This window comes from Phocoena sinus, chromosome 13, assembly GCF_008692025.1.
Source record: "Phocoena sinus isolate mPhoSin1 chromosome 13, mPhoSin1.pri, whole genome shotgun sequence".
Lineage (NCBI taxonomy): Eukaryota > Metazoa > Chordata > Mammalia > Artiodactyla > Phocoenidae > Phocoena > Phocoena sinus.
The window spans coordinates 21,590,262-21,611,413 of NC_045775.1; the positions used below are offsets into that span (position 1 = coordinate 21,590,262).

General features: G+C 40.6%; 1 protein-coding gene across 3 annotated transcripts; it reads left to right on the forward strand.

Annotated features, from left to right (window-relative positions):
- Positions 1–28: 28 nt before the first annotated feature.
- GPN1 (GPN-loop GTPase 1) lies at positions 29–21,080 on the forward strand. 3 transcript variants are annotated; one of them, XM_032652336.1, is made up of 14 exons: positions 29–298; positions 1,000–1,093; positions 3,180–3,219; positions 3,987–4,053; positions 4,776–4,813; positions 9,672–9,750; positions 9,958–10,052; positions 11,020–11,065; positions 11,714–11,860; positions 12,587–12,669; positions 13,973–14,012; positions 14,658–14,748; positions 17,836–17,943; positions 19,454–21,080. In XM_032652336.1, exons 1-14 carry the CDS (start codon positions 188–190, stop codon positions 19,537–19,539), a joined length of 1,125 nt encoding a protein of 374 aa, XP_032508227.1. In that variant the 5' UTR covers positions 29–187; the 3' UTR covers positions 19,540–21,080. The 3 variants fall into 3 exon arrangements, with proteins under 3 accessions (XP_032508227.1, XP_032508228.1, XP_032508229.1); XM_032652337.1 differs by having other exon boundaries at positions 165–244; positions 19,454–20,809; XM_032652338.1 differs by having other exon boundaries at positions 173–911; positions 19,454–20,809.
- Positions 21,081–21,152: the final 72 nt, after the last annotated feature.

Here is a 21,152-nt window from a genome sequence, read left to right on the forward strand (position 1 = left end):
CCCCATCCGGGTCAGGACGGACAGATCAAAGGCGCACGCCTGGCCCCTTGGCCCTGCCCTCTCTGGCCGGTTTGGTTCGGTTCGGTTTGGTTTGCTCTGTTCTAGTCTCATTCAGAGTTCCGAATGTCGCGTGAGCCTCTCTAGCTACAAGCGTCTCTATGGTCGAGTGGGCGGAGCCAGGAGCAAGATGGCCGCGCTCGCAGCTGCCACGGAGCCGCAAGCTTCCGGGGGTCCCCGGCCCCCAGTGTGTCTGCTGGTGTTGGGAATGGCGGGGTCTGGGAAAACCACCTTTGTACAGGTGACCTGCAGGGCGCGGGCGTAGTAGGAGCGCGCGAGAAGTTGTCTGTGGCAGGCGTAAGGCCAGGGGAGAAAGGGAGGTCTCTCTGGGGAGTTGGAGGGTACCGGCGCCTGGCTTTCAGGGATGCCAGCAACCCCTGTTTCTTCCTCCGCGAAGCCGTCTCAGATCCTAGCCTGGGTTCATTCAGCCTCTCTTCTGCGCACCCTCAGTGCCTATTTGTGACGACCGTCCTTGGTATTGGAATTGCCTTGCTAGTGCCAAGTCCTCGAAGGCAGAGGCTTAACAAGTAATTCTGGCTGTTAATAGAGTGCTTGCACACAGGCTTTTGGTGTAGATTCCTAAAGAATTCCTTCTGGGGTGCCTACCATGTTTCAGGCACTGGGGATTTAGCGGAAATGACAAGGTTCCCGCTTAAATGGAGCTAATGTTTTTTGTGGGGGAGATAGAAACCCCCGCTCCCCCCAACCCACCAAGTCAATAAGTGATGGAGAGTAGAGGAGGCTCTGTTGGATGTGTGATGAAGAAAGATAGCATTTCAACTGAGGGTGAATGTTGGCGGTGGAGATCAGAAACGAATATTTAAGGTAGAGGGAAATGGAAGTGCAGAATTCTGGTAAGTTGGATTAAGGGGTGGAAGTTCTCTCTTTTTCCTTTATCATGCCTCTTGGTCTCAGTCCATCCTTCTCCCCATATGTCTGCAGAGGCTCACAGGATATCTGCATAGTCAAGGGTGTCCACCTTATGTGATCAACCTGGATCCAGCTGTGCATGAAGTTCCCTTTCCTGCCAATATTGGTGAGTAAACTGTGCCAGAACTTGTGTGAAGTTTCTCAGAGAATGGAAAGCTGTCAGCCTATCCTATGAGTCTTCAATGCTTCCATTTTTAATGTTTTCTAAACTGCCTAATTTCGTTTCCCTTGGATTTGCTAGCATCCTGAAACAGGCTTCTTCCTGATTCCCCTTTTCTCTTTGTTTACTCCTTCCCTCTTCCTAAATTTCCTTTTTTTCCTTACCACTACCATTCTCTCTACCTCTTTTGACCCAAGGGTGTCAGACTATGGTTCTTTGGGAAAATGAAGTGACAGAAAGTCAGTCCTCTGGCTTTTAAGCCGTAAACCCTTCAGCAGGCTCTGTTACATAAACTTTGTTTGTATAGTTTTTTTTCTTCAAGTTAAGAGCGTGTGGGTTTTGTGCAGAGTTTGCTTACTGATCTGTAGGAATCTTGCAAAGTTACATGGGAAAATGTGTGTATATATGCCTGTGTGCATTGTCTTGGTGAGGGGTTCCTTCCCTCTTATCATCAGACTTGTAGAGGAGTCCCTGACTACTGTATAAAAAAGATTAAGAATGGATGGGATCCAGTGTCCTGATTCTTGATAGGATCTAGGCTTCCTGATTTTCAGACTATTCCTTGATGTTAGTCTTTTCCCTCCTGGTCTCTTTTTAATCCTATTAAGCTTGTACTCCAAACATACTAATTAAGGAAGACCTTGTGTTAAGAAGCAGAAATCATTATGGGAAGAATTTTGAAAAAAAAAAATTCCATCTTTTCACTTAAAGGCTGGAACTCTAATAGTTGATGGGATATAGGTCTCCTGACTGCTAGATAGGTTTAGTTAGATATTACTGGACAGACCAATTTCCTTTTTATTTAAAATTCCATCCAAATAATTTTTTTCTAGTTTTATTGAGATATAGTTGACATACAGCATTGTATATGATTAAGTTGTATAGCATAAAGATTTGATTTACAAACGCATGAAATGATTACCATGAGTAAGTTTAGTGAACATCTGTCATCTCATATAGATACAAAATTAAAGAACTAGAAAAAAATTTTTTTCCTTGTTATGAGAACTCTCAACTTTCACATATAACATGTAGCAGTGCTCATTACATTTATAATGTTGTATATTACATCCCTAGTATTTATTCACTGGAAGTTAGTACTTTTGACTACCTTCATCCAATTGTCCCTCCCTCCACACCCTCTACCGATTTGTAGATCGGTAACTACAAATCCAATCTCTTTTTCTGTGGGTTTGTCTGTCTTGCAGTGTAATTGACCTGCCACAGTATTTGGTTCCTGGTATACAACACAATAATTTGAAATACGTGTACATTTCAAAATGATCACTGTGATGAGTCTAGTTAATATCTGTCACCATCCAACGGTATTATATAATTTTTGACTGTATTCCCCACACTGTACATCTCACCCCATGACTCATTTATTTTGTAACTGAAAATTTGTACCTCTTAATCTCCATCACCTATTTCTCTCCCCACCCATCCACTTCCCAAGTTAATGCCTTTATAAAAATGTTGTCTGCATTGCCTTTGTTACCAGTAAGGAAGGAGTAAGAAATAAACCTTTTTTCTTTATTTAGCTCCCTTTTTCTATGTATATGGTCACTGAGAAGGTATTTAAGTTGTATAAAACTTTTCTCTTTGTCTCCGACATCCCTACCATAACTTGAGAGCTCCTAGCCTAACATTCTTCTTGGGTTACTTGGCAGTTGTCCTTGGCCAGTGTGAAGCTGGAGAAATTACTAGAAGACAGTGCTGACAATAGAAGCCTCAGAAGCTAGTTTCAGTTTCTTGCTGGGAGGGAAGGTACTTGCAGGGTACCTTTTGTCCTCCTAGTCTCTTCCTGAACTTGCTTCTTTTGCTGTTGCAATTCAGTGATCTTAGCTTGAAAATTTAGAAAACAGATTGGAAAAGTACCTTGGATGCTAAGAGAGAAACTGATTTGTTTGCTCAGAGGAAGCAGAGATGACTTGAGAGGTCTGTTGGCTTAGATATTATAGGTGGAGAGTCTCAAACTGTATTGTTTCTTACGTGTTAAATTCCATTTCATTCTCTCTTTTTTTCCCTCCAGATATTCGTGACACTGTGAAGTATAAAGAAGTCATGAAACAGTATCCTTTTTCACATCTACTTTGGTTTTTGGCTCATCCCTGGCTACTTACTGTGTGTGTATTGTGTAGCTTTGAAAAAAGTGTTTGTGCCTTCCCTTGTGAAATATACTAGCAAAAGCATTCGATTGTTTTCAGGTAATTTTATGAAGAGGAGGGAAGATGAATGTGGGGAGAAGCATTGTAGGTGATTAGAAATCCTATTTCAGCTTGTGAGTTCCGTTTTCTGCCTTTGTCCTGAACTGCAGGCTGTTGTAATTAGCACAGAGAAGGAGAGGCTAGCTGGTGATGTGCCTGGGTCCCACAAGGGAGTATTGTCTTGGTGGATGCATCCATTGATCACCATCCCCTTAGACTGGGAAGCTCAAAGATTAGTAAGATCAACTCTTAGTACATTGCTGTGTGAAATGTGTACTTTCCCTATAGGTAAGTCTAGATAGGAAGACTAATTCTAATCCTCAGGTGGCTTGATGAGTGAGGATCAGAGCAAAGAGTGGTATATAAATGATCTTCATGGCTAATGCCATCAGGCTGTCAGCGCCTGATACATCTGTCTGTTCCATTTTGGCCCCATTTCACCTGGCCATTTCTAAACGATGAACGAGGTAGGCATCGATAGTGAATGTTTCCCTATGAGGTTAAGATTGTGTGATACATACTAGTCAGTTGAACACAAACGTTATGCTGTCTTTGTGAGGGATTGTCTAGATAATAAACTTTTTCATCTAAATTGATCTATAAGCAATTTAAATCCTCAACTTAGTGTCTAGGTATGGACTTGGACCCAATGGTGGCATAGTGACCTCACTCAATCTCTTTGCTACCAGATTTGATCAGGTATGTCTGTCTCTATTTACATAGACATGGCTGTGTCAGAACCTGTGACTCTTAAATGCCTTAGCTTGATCACACTGGGAAAGAAGGGCAATCAACCTCAACGTCAATACAGAATATAAGGAGGCATTTTGGTGGACAAAGAAGTAGGCTATGAGAGGATGATCAACATGGTGAGAGACTTCACATTGAACGTTGTGGCGGCCAATAAAGACCTAAGAGACCTGGGTTCTCTTCGTGATCTGTTATTGGCTTGCAGTGTTACCCTGAGGATGGGGTGGAGGGATGGGGAGTGGGATGGGCTACCAGGCAGGGAATGGAACAATTATGGGGCTTTTCACTTGTGACAAGTTGCTGTCATCTTGTTATGTTTTCTCTGTCACATTCCACTTCCTTAAGAGTGTTTGGCAATCACTGATTTTTTACCCCGATTTCACTCAGTGATTCAGGCTGTTAACGCTTTACTGAAGCACCAAGAGGGAGACTTGGCGGTGACAGATCAAGTCTTCAGCTCCTTAGGCCTTGCCCTGTGCTCCAGGGTGTTGTGGTATGGCAGATGTGGCTATGTTTCTTTGGTTCCATGAGCACGTTAGTTGGTGTCCTTAGACAGAGAACATAGAGATTCAGTTGTTAATGGTGCCTGCAGGTGGGCCACTCTCGAGAGGGCCCTGTGATTTTTTTTGTTGAACTTGGATTCTGTTGTAATTGGCATCTTTTTCTTTTAGGTGATGAAATTTATTGAGAAGGCCCAGAACATGTCTAAGTAAGTGATTTCAGTCTAATGTCTATTTATTACTCTGTAGTTGACACGTTTCTAGGTTTTTTGAAGAATTTTGGGTTACTATCAAGTTCTGAGAGGGTGTAGTTTGAGATGAAAACATGATAAGTGAAAAAATTGTTGGCAAGAAGACAATCATTAAGATGCTCTACTTGGTTGGGGAACTAAGATCCCACAAGCCATGGCGTGGCCCAAAATAAATAAATAAATAAAAGCGACAAGATGCTCTACAGTGTAGAGCTCAATTTAATAGGATCCCACCCCCAATCACTTTGGTATATGTTCCCAGCTTCTTAGGAGGTATTTTGAGAATTTGAGTCCACATTCACTTGTCCACTTGCCTTCTCTTGCTTGTTGGCATTAAAGTCTATGAAATACCTTTTTAATCCTTGTTTATTTTATTTTAATTTATTTTTTTTTTTATGTTTATTTTTGGCTACACTGGGTCTTCGTTGCTGCGCGTGGGCTTTCTCTAGTTGTGGCGAGCAGAGGCTACTCTTCGTTGCGGTGCGCGGGCTTCTCATTGTGGTGGCTTCTCCTGTTGCGGAGCACAGGCTCTAGGCACGCGGGCTTCAGTAGTTGTGGCACGCGTGCTCAGTAGTTGTGGCTTGCGGGCTCTAGAGCGCGGGCTCAGTAGTTGTGGCACACGGGGCTTAGTTGCCCCGCGGCATGTGGGATCTTCCTGGACCAGGGCTTGAACCTTTGTCCCTCGCATTGGTGGGCGGATTCTTAACCACTGCGCCACCAGGGAAGCCCCTAATCCTTGTTTAAATTAATATAATTTACATGATTCAAAGGGGATATTTTTTAATTTAAAAAGCATCAAAATATAAAATAGGAGATTCTTATTATCATTACCCACAATGAACTGTTGTTAAATTTTTTTTTTTTTTTTTTTTTTTTTTTTTTTTTTTTTTTTTTTTTTTTTTTTTTTCTATGCGTTACGCGGGCCTCTCACCGCTGTGGCCTCTCCCGTTGCGGAGGACAGGCTCCGGACGCGCAGGCCCAGCGGCCATGGCTCGCGGGCCCAGCCGCTCCGCGGCACGTGGGATCTTCCCAGACCGGGGCACGAACCCGCGTCCCCTGCATCGGCAGGCGGACTCCCAACCACTGCGCCACCAGGGAAGCCCCATGTTGTTAAATTTTTAATAGGTTTGCTTTTTTAAAAGAAAGGAAGCTAATTTATTATTTTTGTGAAAAGGATATATAGGCTTGTTACTATAAATAATTCCTACCATGCATAGTATTTAAAAGATGAAACTATCACCCTTCTTGTCACTAGAAATAACTATCATTATTATCATTATTGCTATCAGTGACTGTCATCCCAGGCGTTTCTATTCATGTGTACATAGGTAGAAGGATGGATGGATAAGGTGTTTTTACAAAAATAGGATCATACTAGTTTTTTAAAGTAACAGCTTTATTGCAATATGAATTCACAGACCATAAAGTGCACTCTTTTAAAGTATACAGTTTAGTGGTTTTTAGTATAGTCACAAAGTTGTGCATTGACCAGAGGTACCTAATTTCAGGGACTTCCCTGGTGGTCCAGTGGTAAAGAATCCACCTTACAATGCAGGGGACGCAGGTTCGATCCCTGGTCAGGGAACTAAGATCCCACATGCCACGGGGCAACTAAGCTCGCGAGCCACAGCTACTGAGCTCTCACGCCTCAACTAGAGAGCCCGCATGCCGCAAACTACAGAGCCCGCGCCACAACTAGAGAAGAGAAAACCCATTTGCGATGGCTAGAGAGAATCCCATGTGCCACAAACTACAGAGCCCGCGCCACAACTAGAGAAGAGAAAACCTGTTCGCCACGGCTAGAGAGAATCCCGCGTGCCACAACGAAAGATCCCTCATGCCTCAATGAAGGTCCCATGGTGCTGCAACTAAGACCTGGTGCAGCCAAAAATAAATAAAAAATAAATCTTTAAAAAAAAAAAAAAGAACTACCTAATTTCAGAACATTTTCATCTCCAAAAGAAACCCCATACTCATTAGCAGTCACTCTATTCCCCATTACTCCAAGCTCCTGCTGGCTTCACGTACCATTTTACATTCTCACCAGCAATGTATGGAGGGTTCCATTTTCTGTAAATTCTGGTCACTACTTGTAATTGTTTTTGCTTTTGTTTTTGTTTAAATAAATTTATTTATTTTTTGGCTGCTTTGGGTCTTCATTGCTGTGTACGGGATTTCTCTAGTTGCAGCGCTTGAGCTTCTCATTGTGGTTGCTTCTCTTTGTTGCAGAGCACAGGCTCTAGGCATGCGGGCTGCAATAGTTGTGGCATGTAGGCTCAGTAGTCGTGGCTCGCGGGCTCTGGAGAGCAGGCTCAGTAGTTGTGGTGCACGGGCTTAGTTGCTCTGCAGCATGTGGGATCTTCCCAGACCAGGGCTTGAACCCGTGTCCCCTGCATTGGCAGGTGGATTCTTAACCACTGCGCCACCAGGAAGTCCAGATGTTGAGCATCTTTTAGTGTACTTCTTGGCCATTGGTATATATTTGGAGAAATGTCTATTCAAATTTTTTGCTTTTTTAAAAATGTTTCAGGTACGCATTATAATTTAACGTGTGTACACTGCAAAGTGACCACCCCGCAAAAGTCCAGTTACCATCTGTCACCATACAATCGATCCCCTTCACCCTTTTTGCCCACCCACAACCCGTTTTTCCTCTGGTAACCACTGATTTGTTCTCTGTATCTGTGAGCTTGCTTTTGGTTGGTTGGTTTCCTTCCCTTACCCTTCCTTTTCCCTTCACTTTCCTTTCCCTTTCCCTTTCCCTCCCTCCCTCCCTCCATCCATCCGTCCCTCCCTCCCTCCCTCCCTTCCTTCCTTCCTTCCTCCAGATTATTCCATATGTGAGTGAAATCATATGGTAGTTGTCTTTTTCCTTCTCACTTATTTTACTTAGCATAGTACCCTCATGTTGTTCATCCATGTTGTCACAAATGGCAAGATTTCATTCTTCTTTTATGGCTGAATAGTATTCCACTGTGTATATACCACATCTTCTTTATCCATTCATCCATTGGTGGACACTTAGGTTGCTTCCGTATCTTGGCTATTGTACATAATGATGCAGTGAACATAAGGGTGCATATATTTTTTTCTAATTAGTGTTTTTATATTCTTTGGATAAATACCCAGAAGTAGAATCACTGGATCATACGGTTAGCTCTATCCTTCATTTTTTGAGGAATCTTTCACTGTTTTTCATAGTAGCTGCACCAGTTTATATTCCCACCAACAGTTTACGAGGGTTTCCTCTTCTGTACATCCTTTTCAGCACTTGTTATCTATTTGGTAAGAGCCATTCTAACAGGTGTGAGGTGATACTTCATTGTGGTTTTGATTTGCATTTCCCTAATAATTAGTGATGTTGAACATCTTTTCATGTGCCTTTTAGCCATCTGTGTCTTTGGAGAAATGTCTACGTAATCGGATCCTCTGCCCATTTTTGAATCAGGTTGTTTATTTGTTTGGGGTTGTATGTGTTCTTTATATATTTTGGTACCAATCCCTAATCAGAGATACGATTTGCAATTTCTGCTGTTCAGTAGCTTGCCTTTTAGTTTTTTGTTTTGGGCAATGCCCAGCAGCTTGCGGAATCTTAGTTCCCCAACCAGGGATTGAAGCTGGGCCACTGTGGTGAACGCGCTGAGTCCTAACCACTGGACCACCAGGGAATTCCCACCTTTTAGTTTTTTTTTTTTGTGTGTGTTACGCGGGCCTCTCACTGCCGTGGCCTCTCCTGTTGCGGAGCACAGGCTCCCGACGCGCAGGCCCAGCGGCCATGGCTCACGGGCCCAGCCGCTCCGTGGCATGTGGGATCTTCCCAGACCGGGGCACGAACCCACGTCCTCTGCATCGGCAGGCGGACTCCCAACCACTGCGCCACCAGGGAAGCCCCCACCTTTTAGTTTTGATGATGTTTTCCTTTCCTGTGCAGAAGCTTTTTAGTTTGATGTAGTCTCATTTGTTTATTATTGCTTTTGATTTTTTTGCCTTTGGAGTCAGATCCACAGAAACTTCACTAAGACAGGTGTCAGTGAGGTTACTGCCTATGTTTTCCTCCAGAAATTTATTTAATGTTTTCAGGTATTACATTCAAGTCTTTCATCCATTTTGAGTTAATTTTTGTGTATGGAGTGGTCTGGTTTCATTCTCTTGCACGTGACTGTCTGTTTTTCCCAACACCATTTCTTGAACAGACTTTCCTTTCTCCGTTGTATGTTCTTGGCTCCTTTGTTGTCAATTAATTGTCCATGTATGTGTGGATCTTTGCTTTTTTAAAAACAGCGTTATTGAGATATAGTTCATAGGCCATACAATTTACCCATTTAAATTGTACAATTCTGTGGCTTTTAGTGTAGTTACAGAATTGTACAGCCATCATCACAATCAATTTTAGAACGTTTCATCCCCTCAAGAAGAGACCCTCTTCTTTAGTTATCACTTTCTTATTCTTTTTCTCCCTCCCTCCATTTTCCTCCAACCCTACCCCTATGTAACCAGATGGTTTCCCAAGAGATTTACACTCTGGTTTTGCTTATCTCTCATTTTTAATGCAGTGTGTTTCTAAAACTGTCAGTTTTCTCTGTGATAATTTGCAGCAGTGATGTATTGGTGCTCCTGCCAATGAGCCTGAATACTGGACATTGAACAAAACCCAGGGGAATGTGGTATGCACTTTAAGGGCAATGGGAAGAAGTGAGACTTGACAGTGTGAAGAGGTTATTTCAGTCTTGAGTAACCAGATGTTAATGTTTTGTGGGATGGAATATCTTTCAGAATGCATAAATAAAAACTTCTTTAATGGTCTTTTTTGACACAGGTATGTCTTGATTGACACACCTGGACAGATTGAGGTATTCACCTGGTCAGCTTCTGGGACAATCATCACTGAGGCCCTGGTGAGTATTCTAGGACTTATTACTCAGGGTAAGTAGAGAGCCAGACAAGAAAAGCTTCTTATTGCTTGGGATCTTATGTGGGATAGAGTCATAGAGCTCTGCACACCTGCCTAAAGTGGTTCTTCCTTGCCACGGAAGGTAGGAGAAGAATTTGGGGACAGGTCAAGAACCCTCCTGACTAAAGCTTTGATTATTTTGTGGCTTTAGGCATCCTCATTTCCAACGATTGTCATTTATGTAATGGACACATCTCGAAGTATCAACCCAGTGACCTTCATGTCCAATATGCTCTATGCCTGCAGGTAATGCGTTATTGTTGGGCATGGTATTATGTCAAGGTATGAAGTCTCCACTTCTTTTCCATCATTTTTGAGTCCTGAGTGCTTACCCCTAGGTTTTCATTCAGGCTTGCCACTCACTTTAGTGGCTCTGGGTTAGGGAGGGGCTCTGGGTTAGGGCGGGAAAGGAAGCACATATACTGTTGGCATTCTCTATCAGCCACTTCTCATCTTCCTCCCTTGCTTGTTACAGAATAGGTGATGAATGAATATGAACCTTCTGGCAGTTGCCCCAAGTTGAATGAAATCCAGTTCTGAATAGAATAGAGCCCCTGGTCTAAATGCCTTTCTTCTGTGTTGTGATAGGAAGAGTGAAATTATAACATGAGGAGAGACTGAATAAAAAGATCCATCCATGATTCTAAATGCACGTGTTTTCCCAAGTGTGGTGCCTTTAGGAGAGGAAGGACATGCCTCACTAGGCTATATTAGTGCATTAGACCTAGGAGCAAGGCGGACCATTATTAATGCTGAATTTTATTTTGGGGATATGCAAAAACAATCACCCCGATTTGTCTCTTCTGTTATGACTAGGGATGTCCCTTCCTGTTAAACACAAGAAATCTTAGTCCAGTTAGAAATCTGATGTTTGATAGCATGATTTTGTCTTCATATTAATTGTTTAAAAGACCGTTAATTTGGTGAAACACACACACACACACACACACACACACACACACACACACAACCAGGATCAGTACCAAAGCATTATTACTCTAAGAAAAGGAGAGAGTGTGTATGTGTGTTGTTTGCTTGATGGTAGTGGTAGTTTCCTGCTTGGGAGGGGAGAATATGTGAGTGCTGTGTAAGAATGGATACCTGTATTTAGAGTCTGAACCCATCTCCCTATTGATTACTCAGTTCCATCAGATAACAGGCAAGCAGGTGCTTAAGTGCTTTTACTAATAATGCCTCAATGTTTGATTTTCAGCATCTTGTACAAAACCAAGCTGCCTTTTATTGTGGTCATGAATAAAGTAAGTGGATTCTTCCTGTTGTGACTGAATGTTTCGTTTTCATCAGAACCTTGTGTTTGGGGAGGTGAGAAGGATTATTTCAGATGCTGGAGAGCAGATTTAAGCTAACCTGAAGCAAAGTCATGAGCACTTCTAGGAAATGGATTCAATCAAATCGAATGAATATATATTGCTGATTCTTTTCCAAAGTTCTTTTAGGCTAGAAAGAGTAGCCCCTGGTCCACAGCGTATAGGTTATCCCTCAGGATTGGGACTGTGTAAACGAGGGAGGGACTGCTAGTCTATTGGAAGTGGCAGTTAAACAAAACCAAAACTTCTCTGTTGTTGGCTAGGATGCAAGAGACTATGTAGTTGACTTCAGAGCCTGGAGGGTACTGGCCTCCACTGTGGCCATGGTCACTTGGCAGTGGATGGTGAAGGTCTGTTCTAACCTAGAATATACAGATCTTCATTTAGTTATTTATACTGCACAGCAGTCTCGGCTCTTTGTGGCTTGTTGCAGTGGAGGAGGAAATGGGGGAAGCAGAGAAAGAACATACGTGAATTATTGCTCTCTGCTGTCATCACTTAATTCAAAAAAATTTTTGGCCATTGTTTGATGTCTGACCTCATCTCTGGTTGCTGATAGTTGACTTCTCTCTGGTACAGACTGACATCATTGATCACAGCTTTGCAGTGGAATGGATGCAGGATTTTGAGGCTTTCCAAGATGCCTTGAATCAAGAGACTACATACGTCAGTAACCTGACTCGTTCAATGAGCCTCGTGTTAGATGAGTTTTACAGCTCCCTCAGGGTAAACTTTCTTGCTTATGCTGTTGGTCTCTCCAGATAACCTCATAACCCAAAGGGCTGGCTTTGAACCTATTTTGGAAAGGAAGTTCATTACCTTCTGAAAAGTAATTTTTAAGGCGTAGCTTATTAAAAACTGGAGACTTAAAAGATAAATATGATATGGACCCTACCCTCAGAGAGTTTATGGTCTAGTTAGGAGAGAAGGCTAAACGCAGAGTTAAAACATGATATATTGTAGTAACTTATATTGTGATATCTTAAGAAAGATTAAAAGTTGGGCCTGATAGTGGTGATGGGGTAGATCACTTTTGAAGTGAGAGATCTTTTGAGGATATAGCCAATATAGGTGTGCTTTGAAGGATGGGTAAGATTTGTGTAAGCAAAAGTGGGTGTGGGTAGCAGCAAGTATGTTAATTGCCCAAGCGAAGACATCGAGATACTAATTTTTATAGAGAACAGACTGTGGTTTGATTTGATAGGGAATAGATGAACTGCTGCTTGTTTGATCCTAATTATCTTTCTCAGTTCTCTATTTTCCATAGACTTATTTCCATCACTCTTGAGTAGGTGTGCCATTTTGTCTTGTTTTAGCTTCATTCTTTGCCAGAGACTTCTTAAAGTAGCCAAACCTCTTCTATGAAGATTTTATGAAATTTGAGCCAAATAATATATGCCATTTAAAAATATACAGTTGTTTCCTCAGTGGCATTAATGATGCTTTTGGCAGGTGGTGGGTGTGTCTGCTGTTCTGGGTACAGGCTTAGATGAACTCTTCGTGCAAGTTGCCAGTGCCACAGAAGAATATGAAAGGTGAGGATAAAGGAACATTCTATTGATGGCACTCTTAGTTACCCACAAGTCTGATGTGATAGCTGTTCTGCCAGGCAAAACATTTTGGTTTTCATGGTGTTTGTATTATATTTGCTATGCAGATGTGTACTGGATCTGATCACACTTAGGGTTAACAAGTAGCTGTTAACTTTTTTTAAAAAAGAATAGGAGTATAAAATCTTCACTGTATTGAATGATGAAGAACAGGTGTCATCAGACATTGTTTGTAAAAAGCCAGGTGTTAAATATTTTAGGCTTTGTGGGTTGTATTATCTGTTGAAACTCCTCAACTCTCATTGTGGTGCAAAAGCAGCTATAGACAATTCCTAAACAAATGGCGTGGCTGTGTTCCAATAAAACTTTATTTATAAAAATAGGCAGTGGGCTGGATTTGTCCTGTTTGCCACATTGGTTGACCCCTGATGAAGAACATAGACTTTGGAGTCAGATAGACATGGTTTAGATTTCTTTTTCCTCCAATTAATAAGTGTGTAACCTTAGCAAGTTTTCCTCATTTATAGATGAAGGGTAATAGCATTTATTGTTAAGGTCGTTGTGGGGATTATTTGAGATAATATATCTAAAGCACCTAACACAATTGCTGACATGTAGTAAGCATATTTCTTAATAAATGATTGTTATAACTATTTTCTTGGTTAATACTGGAGTTCCATTTATCTAAAGGAAAGTGGAGTCATAGCACCTATACACTTTCCTTAGGCCTGATAATTGGCTGCTTTCTAGCAAGCTTCATACTTAGCAAGAGCCTAATAGCCACATTGTGGTTTTTCAGAAACATTATTTTGATTTTTATTCATCAGATGAGGTTTGTTTTTTTTGTTTTGTGTTTTTGCACGTGTTATCAAAGCCTCAGGATAGACTCTTTCTAGATCCTTTCATGGTTGCCCAGATAAACGACATAATTATATATTGGGCTTCCTGAGCCCAGTAGGCCTAGCCTCTTTTACTCATCATTTAAACATCTTTTACTTATGTTTATCCAAGTGAATGGTGAACTCATTGGTCATGGTCTCCCCAGAGTTGATCTTCCCAGATCAGCAGTCAGTCTTTTGTCTTGTTGCTGATTTCAGGGAGGGGGCAGGCACCTTGGCTTTTAATTCCTTAGGGATAGAATCTCAGTGACTAAGACTTGTTACATCTGATGTATGGTGACATAAGATCTTTTGTTATTATCAAAGTACTAGGAAAATAGAAGTGATGTGGAGGCGGGGACAAGATAGATTATTAATCAAAGGGATTTAGAAAGTGTTTCTCTTTCCAGAGAGTATCGTCCTGAATATGAACGTCTGAAGAAATCGCTGGTAAGAAAAGAGGCTGTTTGTGTATTTTAGGGCCACTGAATAAACAATCTCAAACTACGTACTAATCCTTCTGCCATAAATGCTTTTGTTTTTGGTTCTCAATATATCCTTCAGATACTTGTTAATTTAAACCTGTAAATTTGTACGTATGCTGTCTGGATGCAGAAAGGCCCTTAATTATTTTTCTTCTCTACACTTGAAGTAATAAAAATCAGTAATTTTTCCTTTTATATATGCTGAGCCCTTCTTGTGTCATACCTCCACCCCTACTCCAAAGTCCATTTAAAGGCTACTTGTAGAATTTTGTTTAGGAACAGAGGGTAGTTCACAACTCTTACCCCAAATGATCAAGTGTCCTATCCCCATCGGCTACATTGGACATCTTATCACTGAGCCTTCCTGCTGTGTCTGTTTGAGGGTTCTTTTGATGATTTTGTGTCTAATTTCTGAAACCTCTAATACAGTCTGCAGAGCCCTCCGGAATGAACTTCTGCTAATCTGGGCCCACACTGCTCAATGTTTCTGTCATCAGCCATCCCTTATCTGCCTCTAGTATTTGTATAATTTGTCATCTCCAGTTAGAAGTCTGGCATCTAACTTGGGCCTCCTTTTTTAATATGACAACATTTTCCTCTGTGTATATAGGCCAGTGCACAGAGCCAGCAGCAGAAAGAACAACTGGAACGACTTCGGAAAGATATGGGCTCTATAGCCTTGGACACCGGGACTGCCACAGGTACTGGAGGGTCTTCTGGTGTTAGGAACTAAGAGCGGGTTATGCTTATCTCCACTTAGTAGGTAGGTATTTATGTTTAAGGGAGAGAAAGAGAAAAGGATAAAGTAAATGTTGTATAGTGTATCTATCTATCTGTTCCTCAGTCAATTTAGATAAATCCTAGATCTGCATTGTGTTTAGTTGTCTCTTAGTCTCCTTTAATCGTGAATGGATCCTTTGTTTTTGTATTTCATGACATTGACATTTTTGAAGTGTACAGATGTAGATATATACCTACGGACATACCCATATCTAACATCTGTGTTAAAGAGGAATCCACTGTCTGTGTCTCTCATACCACATTTATCTTATCTGTGTTTATATTTTTATACATATGTATATGATGATTCTCTTCAGGTAGTTTTTGGTTTACTTTGGCAAGATACTTGATGTCTACTTTTTTTTTTTAATTACTTTTTAATCCTCCCCCTCTTACTGTTTATTTTGACCTAATTTTAGATTTACAGAAGAGTTTCATGAATTGCAAAGAATTGCCATATACCCTTCAGCTAGATTCGCCAAATGTTAACATTTACCACATTTACTTTATTCTTTCTGTTATATATGTTTGGCTTTACATTTTATATAAATATATAAGTATACTTATAAAATATCTGTATATTATATATAACTTTTTTCTGAATCATTTAAGAGTAAGTTGCAGACATGATGCACCTTAACCCTTGAGTTTTTCTTAAAAATAAGGGCATTATTTTATATACTCTCATTGTAGTTATCAAAAACTAGGAAATTAACATTGACACATTCCTATTATCTAATGTATAGACCTTATTTAGATGTAGCCATTTGCCCTCTATAGCAGGAGAAGGTTCTGGATCTGTGTTGCATTTAGTTGTCACGTCTCTTATTTTCCTTTAATCTGGAATGGCTCCTTAGTCTTTCTTTGCATTTCATGACATTGATATTTTTGAAGTGTACGGTACTTATATTTTTGTAGAATTTTCTTCAATTTGGGTTTGTCTGATGTTTCCTCATGGTTCGATTCAGGTGGCTCCTTTTTAGCAGAAGTTAACAGATGTGAAGTGTTTTTTTCCATGTATCATATCACAAGTTACATGATGATGAGTTGTCTTTGATCACTTACTTAAAGTGGTGTCTGCCAGGTTTTTTGATCATAAAGTTATTTTTCCCTTCATAATAAGTATTTTGTGGGGTGATGCTTTGATTAGATAAATGTACTTTTAATTTTCAAATGTTCACCCACTAGTTTTAATATGCATTAATCTAGGTAGGGATAGTCTTCATTTTCCTGATACATGTTGCAGATATTTTCTCCCTGTTTGTCAGTTGCCCTTTGACTTTGTTCATGGTGTTATTTTGCCATGCAAAAGTTTTTGTTTCATTTTGTATAAATTTGATGTAGTCAAATTTATTTATCTTTTATTGCACCTGGTTTTGAGTCATAGTTGGGAATCCTTTATCTACACCTGTGTTAAAGAGGCATTCGCTCATGTTTTACTGTAGTACTTGTATGGTTTTATTTTCTACATTTGGAACCCTGATCCATTTAGGGTTTATTCCTGGGTATGGTGTGAGGTATAGGTCTGTGTTACCTTTTTCATAAATAGTTGTACCCACATGATTTATTAAAAAGTCTATCTTTGTCCCAGTGATGAGATGCTACCTGTATCATATACTAAAGTTTCATATGTACTTGGATGTATTTCTGGATTACCTATTTTATTCCTCTAGACTGTGTGCCTGTACTGTGTGGCTTTAATTACATATAGAGGCTTTATAGTATGTTTTAATATCTGCTAGGGCTAGTCCTCCTCAACGTTTTCTTTTTTAGTGTTTCCCTGACTATTCTTGCTTGTTTGTTTTCCCAAATGACCTTTAGTATCAACTTAATGTAGCTTGCTAAAAAACCTCTTTGATATTTTTATTGGGATTGTGTTATATTAATTAATTAATTAATTGACATCTCTTTGATGTTGCTCTTCCTGTCTAAGAACAAGGAATGTGTTTATATTTGTCAAGTCTACTTTTATGTCTTCCAGGAGTGTTTTCCTCATGTAGGTTTTGTTAAATTTGTTAAATTTTCCCCAAGGATTGTATCTTCGTTAGTGTTGAAAATGGAATTTTTCTTCTAACTGGTTATGTTTGTGTTTATGAAGACTTTTCATTTCTGTATTTTAGTCTTTTTATTCTGCTACTTAACTGACATTTTTTATTGTTTGAGTTAGTTTTGTCATTAATTCTCTAGGGGTTCCTAGGTTGGTGCTCAAATTTAAATATATACACACTCACCCACCTACACTCATTGGTGGACTGGCCTTTAAAGGAGTAAAGTTCTGTTAATAATAGCTATTGCTATAGGTCTAGTAGAGAACAGCAAAGCCACTTGGTGGATTAGGTGCTGGAACCTGGCTGGGTTTACCAGTTAAGTGAGTTCCATGCTCCACACTTTTACTCTTGACTTATCAGCACACTGGATCTGCTCAAATGTCTTTAGCCTTCATAGGAAAAACCATAGCCTCTTCTAAGCTGAGAGCTAGTACAAACAAATGACATTACTATTACTATGAAGACAAGCTACTTGAGAGTTATTTTCCTCAACTTAAAAATGAGACCTCTGGGGGCTTCCCTGGTGGTGCAGTGGTTGAGAGTCTGCCTGCCGATGCTGGGGACACGGGTTTGTGCCCCGGTCTGGGAAGATCCCACATGCCGTGGAACGGCTGGGCCCGTGAGCCATGGCCGCTGAGCCTGCGCGTCCGGAGCCTGTGCTCCGCAACAGGAGAGGCCACAACAGTGAGAGGCCCGCGTACCGCAAAAAAAAAAAAAAAAAAAAAAAAAAAATGAGACCTCTTGGGTTACTGGCCTCATGAAAGCACTTTGTGAAATAAACTAGTGTAGAAATGTTAAGTGGTATTATTAACTGTACATTTAGAAGAGATAAGATCCTGCATTTTATCATGATCACTTTCATCCTGCTAGTTTTTAATCATAGTTGCTTATCGATTCAAAATCACTTTTTTGAGGAGGCCTATGTTCATGACATGCTACTGATAGATGTTTTCTATGTAGGCAGCTTACCTCCTGTGATGGACCCTTCTGACTTGATCCTGACTCGGGGAACCTTGGATGAAGAGGATGAGGAAGCAGACAGTGATACTGAAGATATTGACCACAGAGGTGAGAGGTGGCTGATGTGGCTCATGAGAACAGAACAGCTGCTTATTCTTTCATTGTTTGCCCGGGAGCTTTCTGCTACTGAGGGAAGACCTTGAGCATGAAGCCAGTTACAGGGGAGAGAGGACATGCTAAAGGATGCAGCACCAGGAAGGAGTTCCATATATTCAAAGTTCCTGGCCTTCCTACTGAATGGTTAATATTGAGCTTGATTACAGGCTTTTATTAGTCTTGTGTCTTCTCATCTTTAGGTCCTAACTCAATTTTGAGGAATCCAGGATTGTTTATTGTAATCATTGTTTTAAGAATACAAAAGGAGGCCTCAGCAGACCTAAACCAGTCAGAAGGGACTGTAGCATTGAAGATAGAATGGCTCTGGAAACCCAAAAGTGTTCCACTTTGCATAGTTTTATGGACTGTGGACAGAATCTGTTTCTTGAAACAATGCTTTTAGGTCCTAGCTGTGCCCAAGAGCAAACTTCTCTTTATTCCAGTGTGCTGGATACTAACATGTAAATTGCATCATTTAATAAGATTTATTGAGGTATAATTTACAAACAATAAATCCCACCCTTTTATTAAAGTGTATAGCTTGAATTTTAATACATATATATAGTTTTGTAATTACCATTATAATCAAGAAACAGAACACTTCCATCACCCTAAAAGTTCGCTCATGCTCGTTTTTATTCAGTCCCTTCCCCCACACCAGTTCCTGGCAACCGCTTACCTGATTTTTATTCCTATAATTTTGCCTTTTCCAGAGTGTCGTGTAAGTGGAATCACAGTATGTAACTTGCATTTGACTTTTTTCATTCAGTGTAATGCTTTTGTGATCCATCCATGTTACTGCATGTGTCAGTAATATGTTCTTTTTTATTGCTGAGTAATAGTTCTATTATGTGGATGTACCTTTGTTTATCCATTCACCAGCTGATTGACACTGGGGTTGTTGCCAGGTTTTAGCTGTCATGAATAAAGCTGCTCTAAACATTCATTAACAGGTATTTGTGGACAGAGGTTTTCATTTCTCTCAGTTAAAAATATGTAGGAGTGGGACCTCATTTTAGTTAATTTCTGAAGGAGGTATTCTCCCCACTTACAGGTCAAGGAAATTGTATATTTTGGGCAACATGATAAATACAGCCTGCTTCTAGGAGATATTTCCTTATTGGGAGAAGTGAACATACAGTGTCTTAGAAATATAGTTGACTCTTCAACAACTTGGAGACTAGGGGAACCCACCCTCCTCGCAGTTTAAAATCCCCGTATAATTAACTTATAGTTGGCCCTCCGTATCTGTGGTTCCACATTCATGGATTTCACCGCCTGTGGATCGTGTGGTACTGTAGTATTTACGATTGAAAAAAATTTGTGTATACACGGACCTACGCAGTTCAAATCCGTGTTGTTCAAGGGTCAAAGGTACTGTTTCTGATGGATGGGTGACAGCAGCTCTAATCCACCTGTCTAATGGGAGAGTTTAAAAAGAATTAACCTTTTTTTCTTGCAGTTACAGAGGAAAGCCGTGAAGAGCCAGCATTCCAGAATTTTATGCAAGAATCAATGGCACAGTACTGGAAGAGAAACAACAAATAGTTTCTAAAGTCCAAACTTTTGGAACTCTGTGTGAAGGGACTATCCTTATCTCTGATTGGGGGCTACTATAAAGGACAGTTTTGTTCAGGATAGCAGTTTCTCTTACTAGTGAAATCTCCTGACTCAGATGAAGCCAGGGATAGAATACATTTGGACCTGGCAGGTAGATGCTGATTCCCCTTGGCATTTTCCTTGGATTTAGGCAAGGAAGGATATTCTGGTTTTGGATGCTGATATCCCTTCAAGCCTAAAACTGCAAGTTTTATCATTTGAACGCACATACTTTTGCTGCTGATGGACAGAACAGAGAGAGAACTTAGTAGGCTGGATCTGTAGCCTCTACTTCTCCAGCATCTTGCCTTTGAACCTGCACCACGAGTTCCCCTCCTTTTAGCAGAAAGAGAGGGGGAAACAGGAGCTTGTCCAGAGTGGCAGTGGAGTCTCCTTGGCAACCAATCAATCTTGGTATGAAATGTGCCTCAGACTGGGTAGCTTATTGTAGCACACCAGGTTCATTGAAGAAAGTGGGCAAAACACTGTTAACGAATAAGAATTCTACTTTAGATGGTGACTTGGATAAAGAGTTTTTAATTTTAACTTTGTTGTAAGCCTGCTTGTCATAATTTCAAATAAGAAAATTATCACAAATAGTCACTGCAGTTCAGAAGAGAGGTTTAAAGCCACATGTTGTTTACTAAGGTTCCATGTACATACCACACCTAGTAACCAGGTACAAAGCCAGGCCCTGTTTGTATTGTACTTTAACTTAATGCAGTGTATCCTTAGTGATTTACTCAAAGGCCACGGATTTGGGTCAGTTGCACATTCTATATGTAACAGCCCTGGTAAGGGTTTGCTTTGCCTCCACATTCTTCACAGTATCTTAAAACATTATACATTTCTCTTAAGGAATTTTGTCCGTGCCTAACCTGTATTCCAGATCAGTGGTTCTCAAAGTGTGGTCTCTGGACCAGAAGCAGCAGCAGCATCTGGGAAGTTACTAAAAATGGGACATTCAAGCCCTATATCAGAAACTGGGGGGTGGGTGGGGCCTAGCAGTCCGTTTTACTAAGGCCTCCAGGGGATTCTGATGCATGCTAAGTTCAGAATAATATTCTAACTCAAACAGCCTATGACGTAATTCTAGGCCAGGTGAATCTCAGATATCAATGTGCTCATCACCTGCTTTATCAGAGTACCCCAACCTTGACCATCTGGTGCCTATTCTCCAATCTAACATTCTAAAAATAAATAAAAGTGTTTTGCTTTACATGAAGTATTAATTTCAGTATTCTGTAACTAATGGAAACCACTGGTCTAAAAACTTGAACCTGTTCTTTGAGAGGAAACCATTTGCACGGCAAAACTCTGAACATACCTGATTTTTTCCCTTAGTGCCTTTGTATACTTTTTACTTAAAGAGGAACTTGTCTGGCCTATGCTATAAGCTCCATAAGGGCAGAGACAGTCTTACTCATCTGCGTATCCCTTGCAGAGGACCCAGTACATAATAGGTACTCAACAAATGTTTGCTAAGTGAATGAACTAAATACTAGGTGGCTACTTTATGGAAACTGACCACCTGACGTGTACTTCCATCAATAAATAAGCGA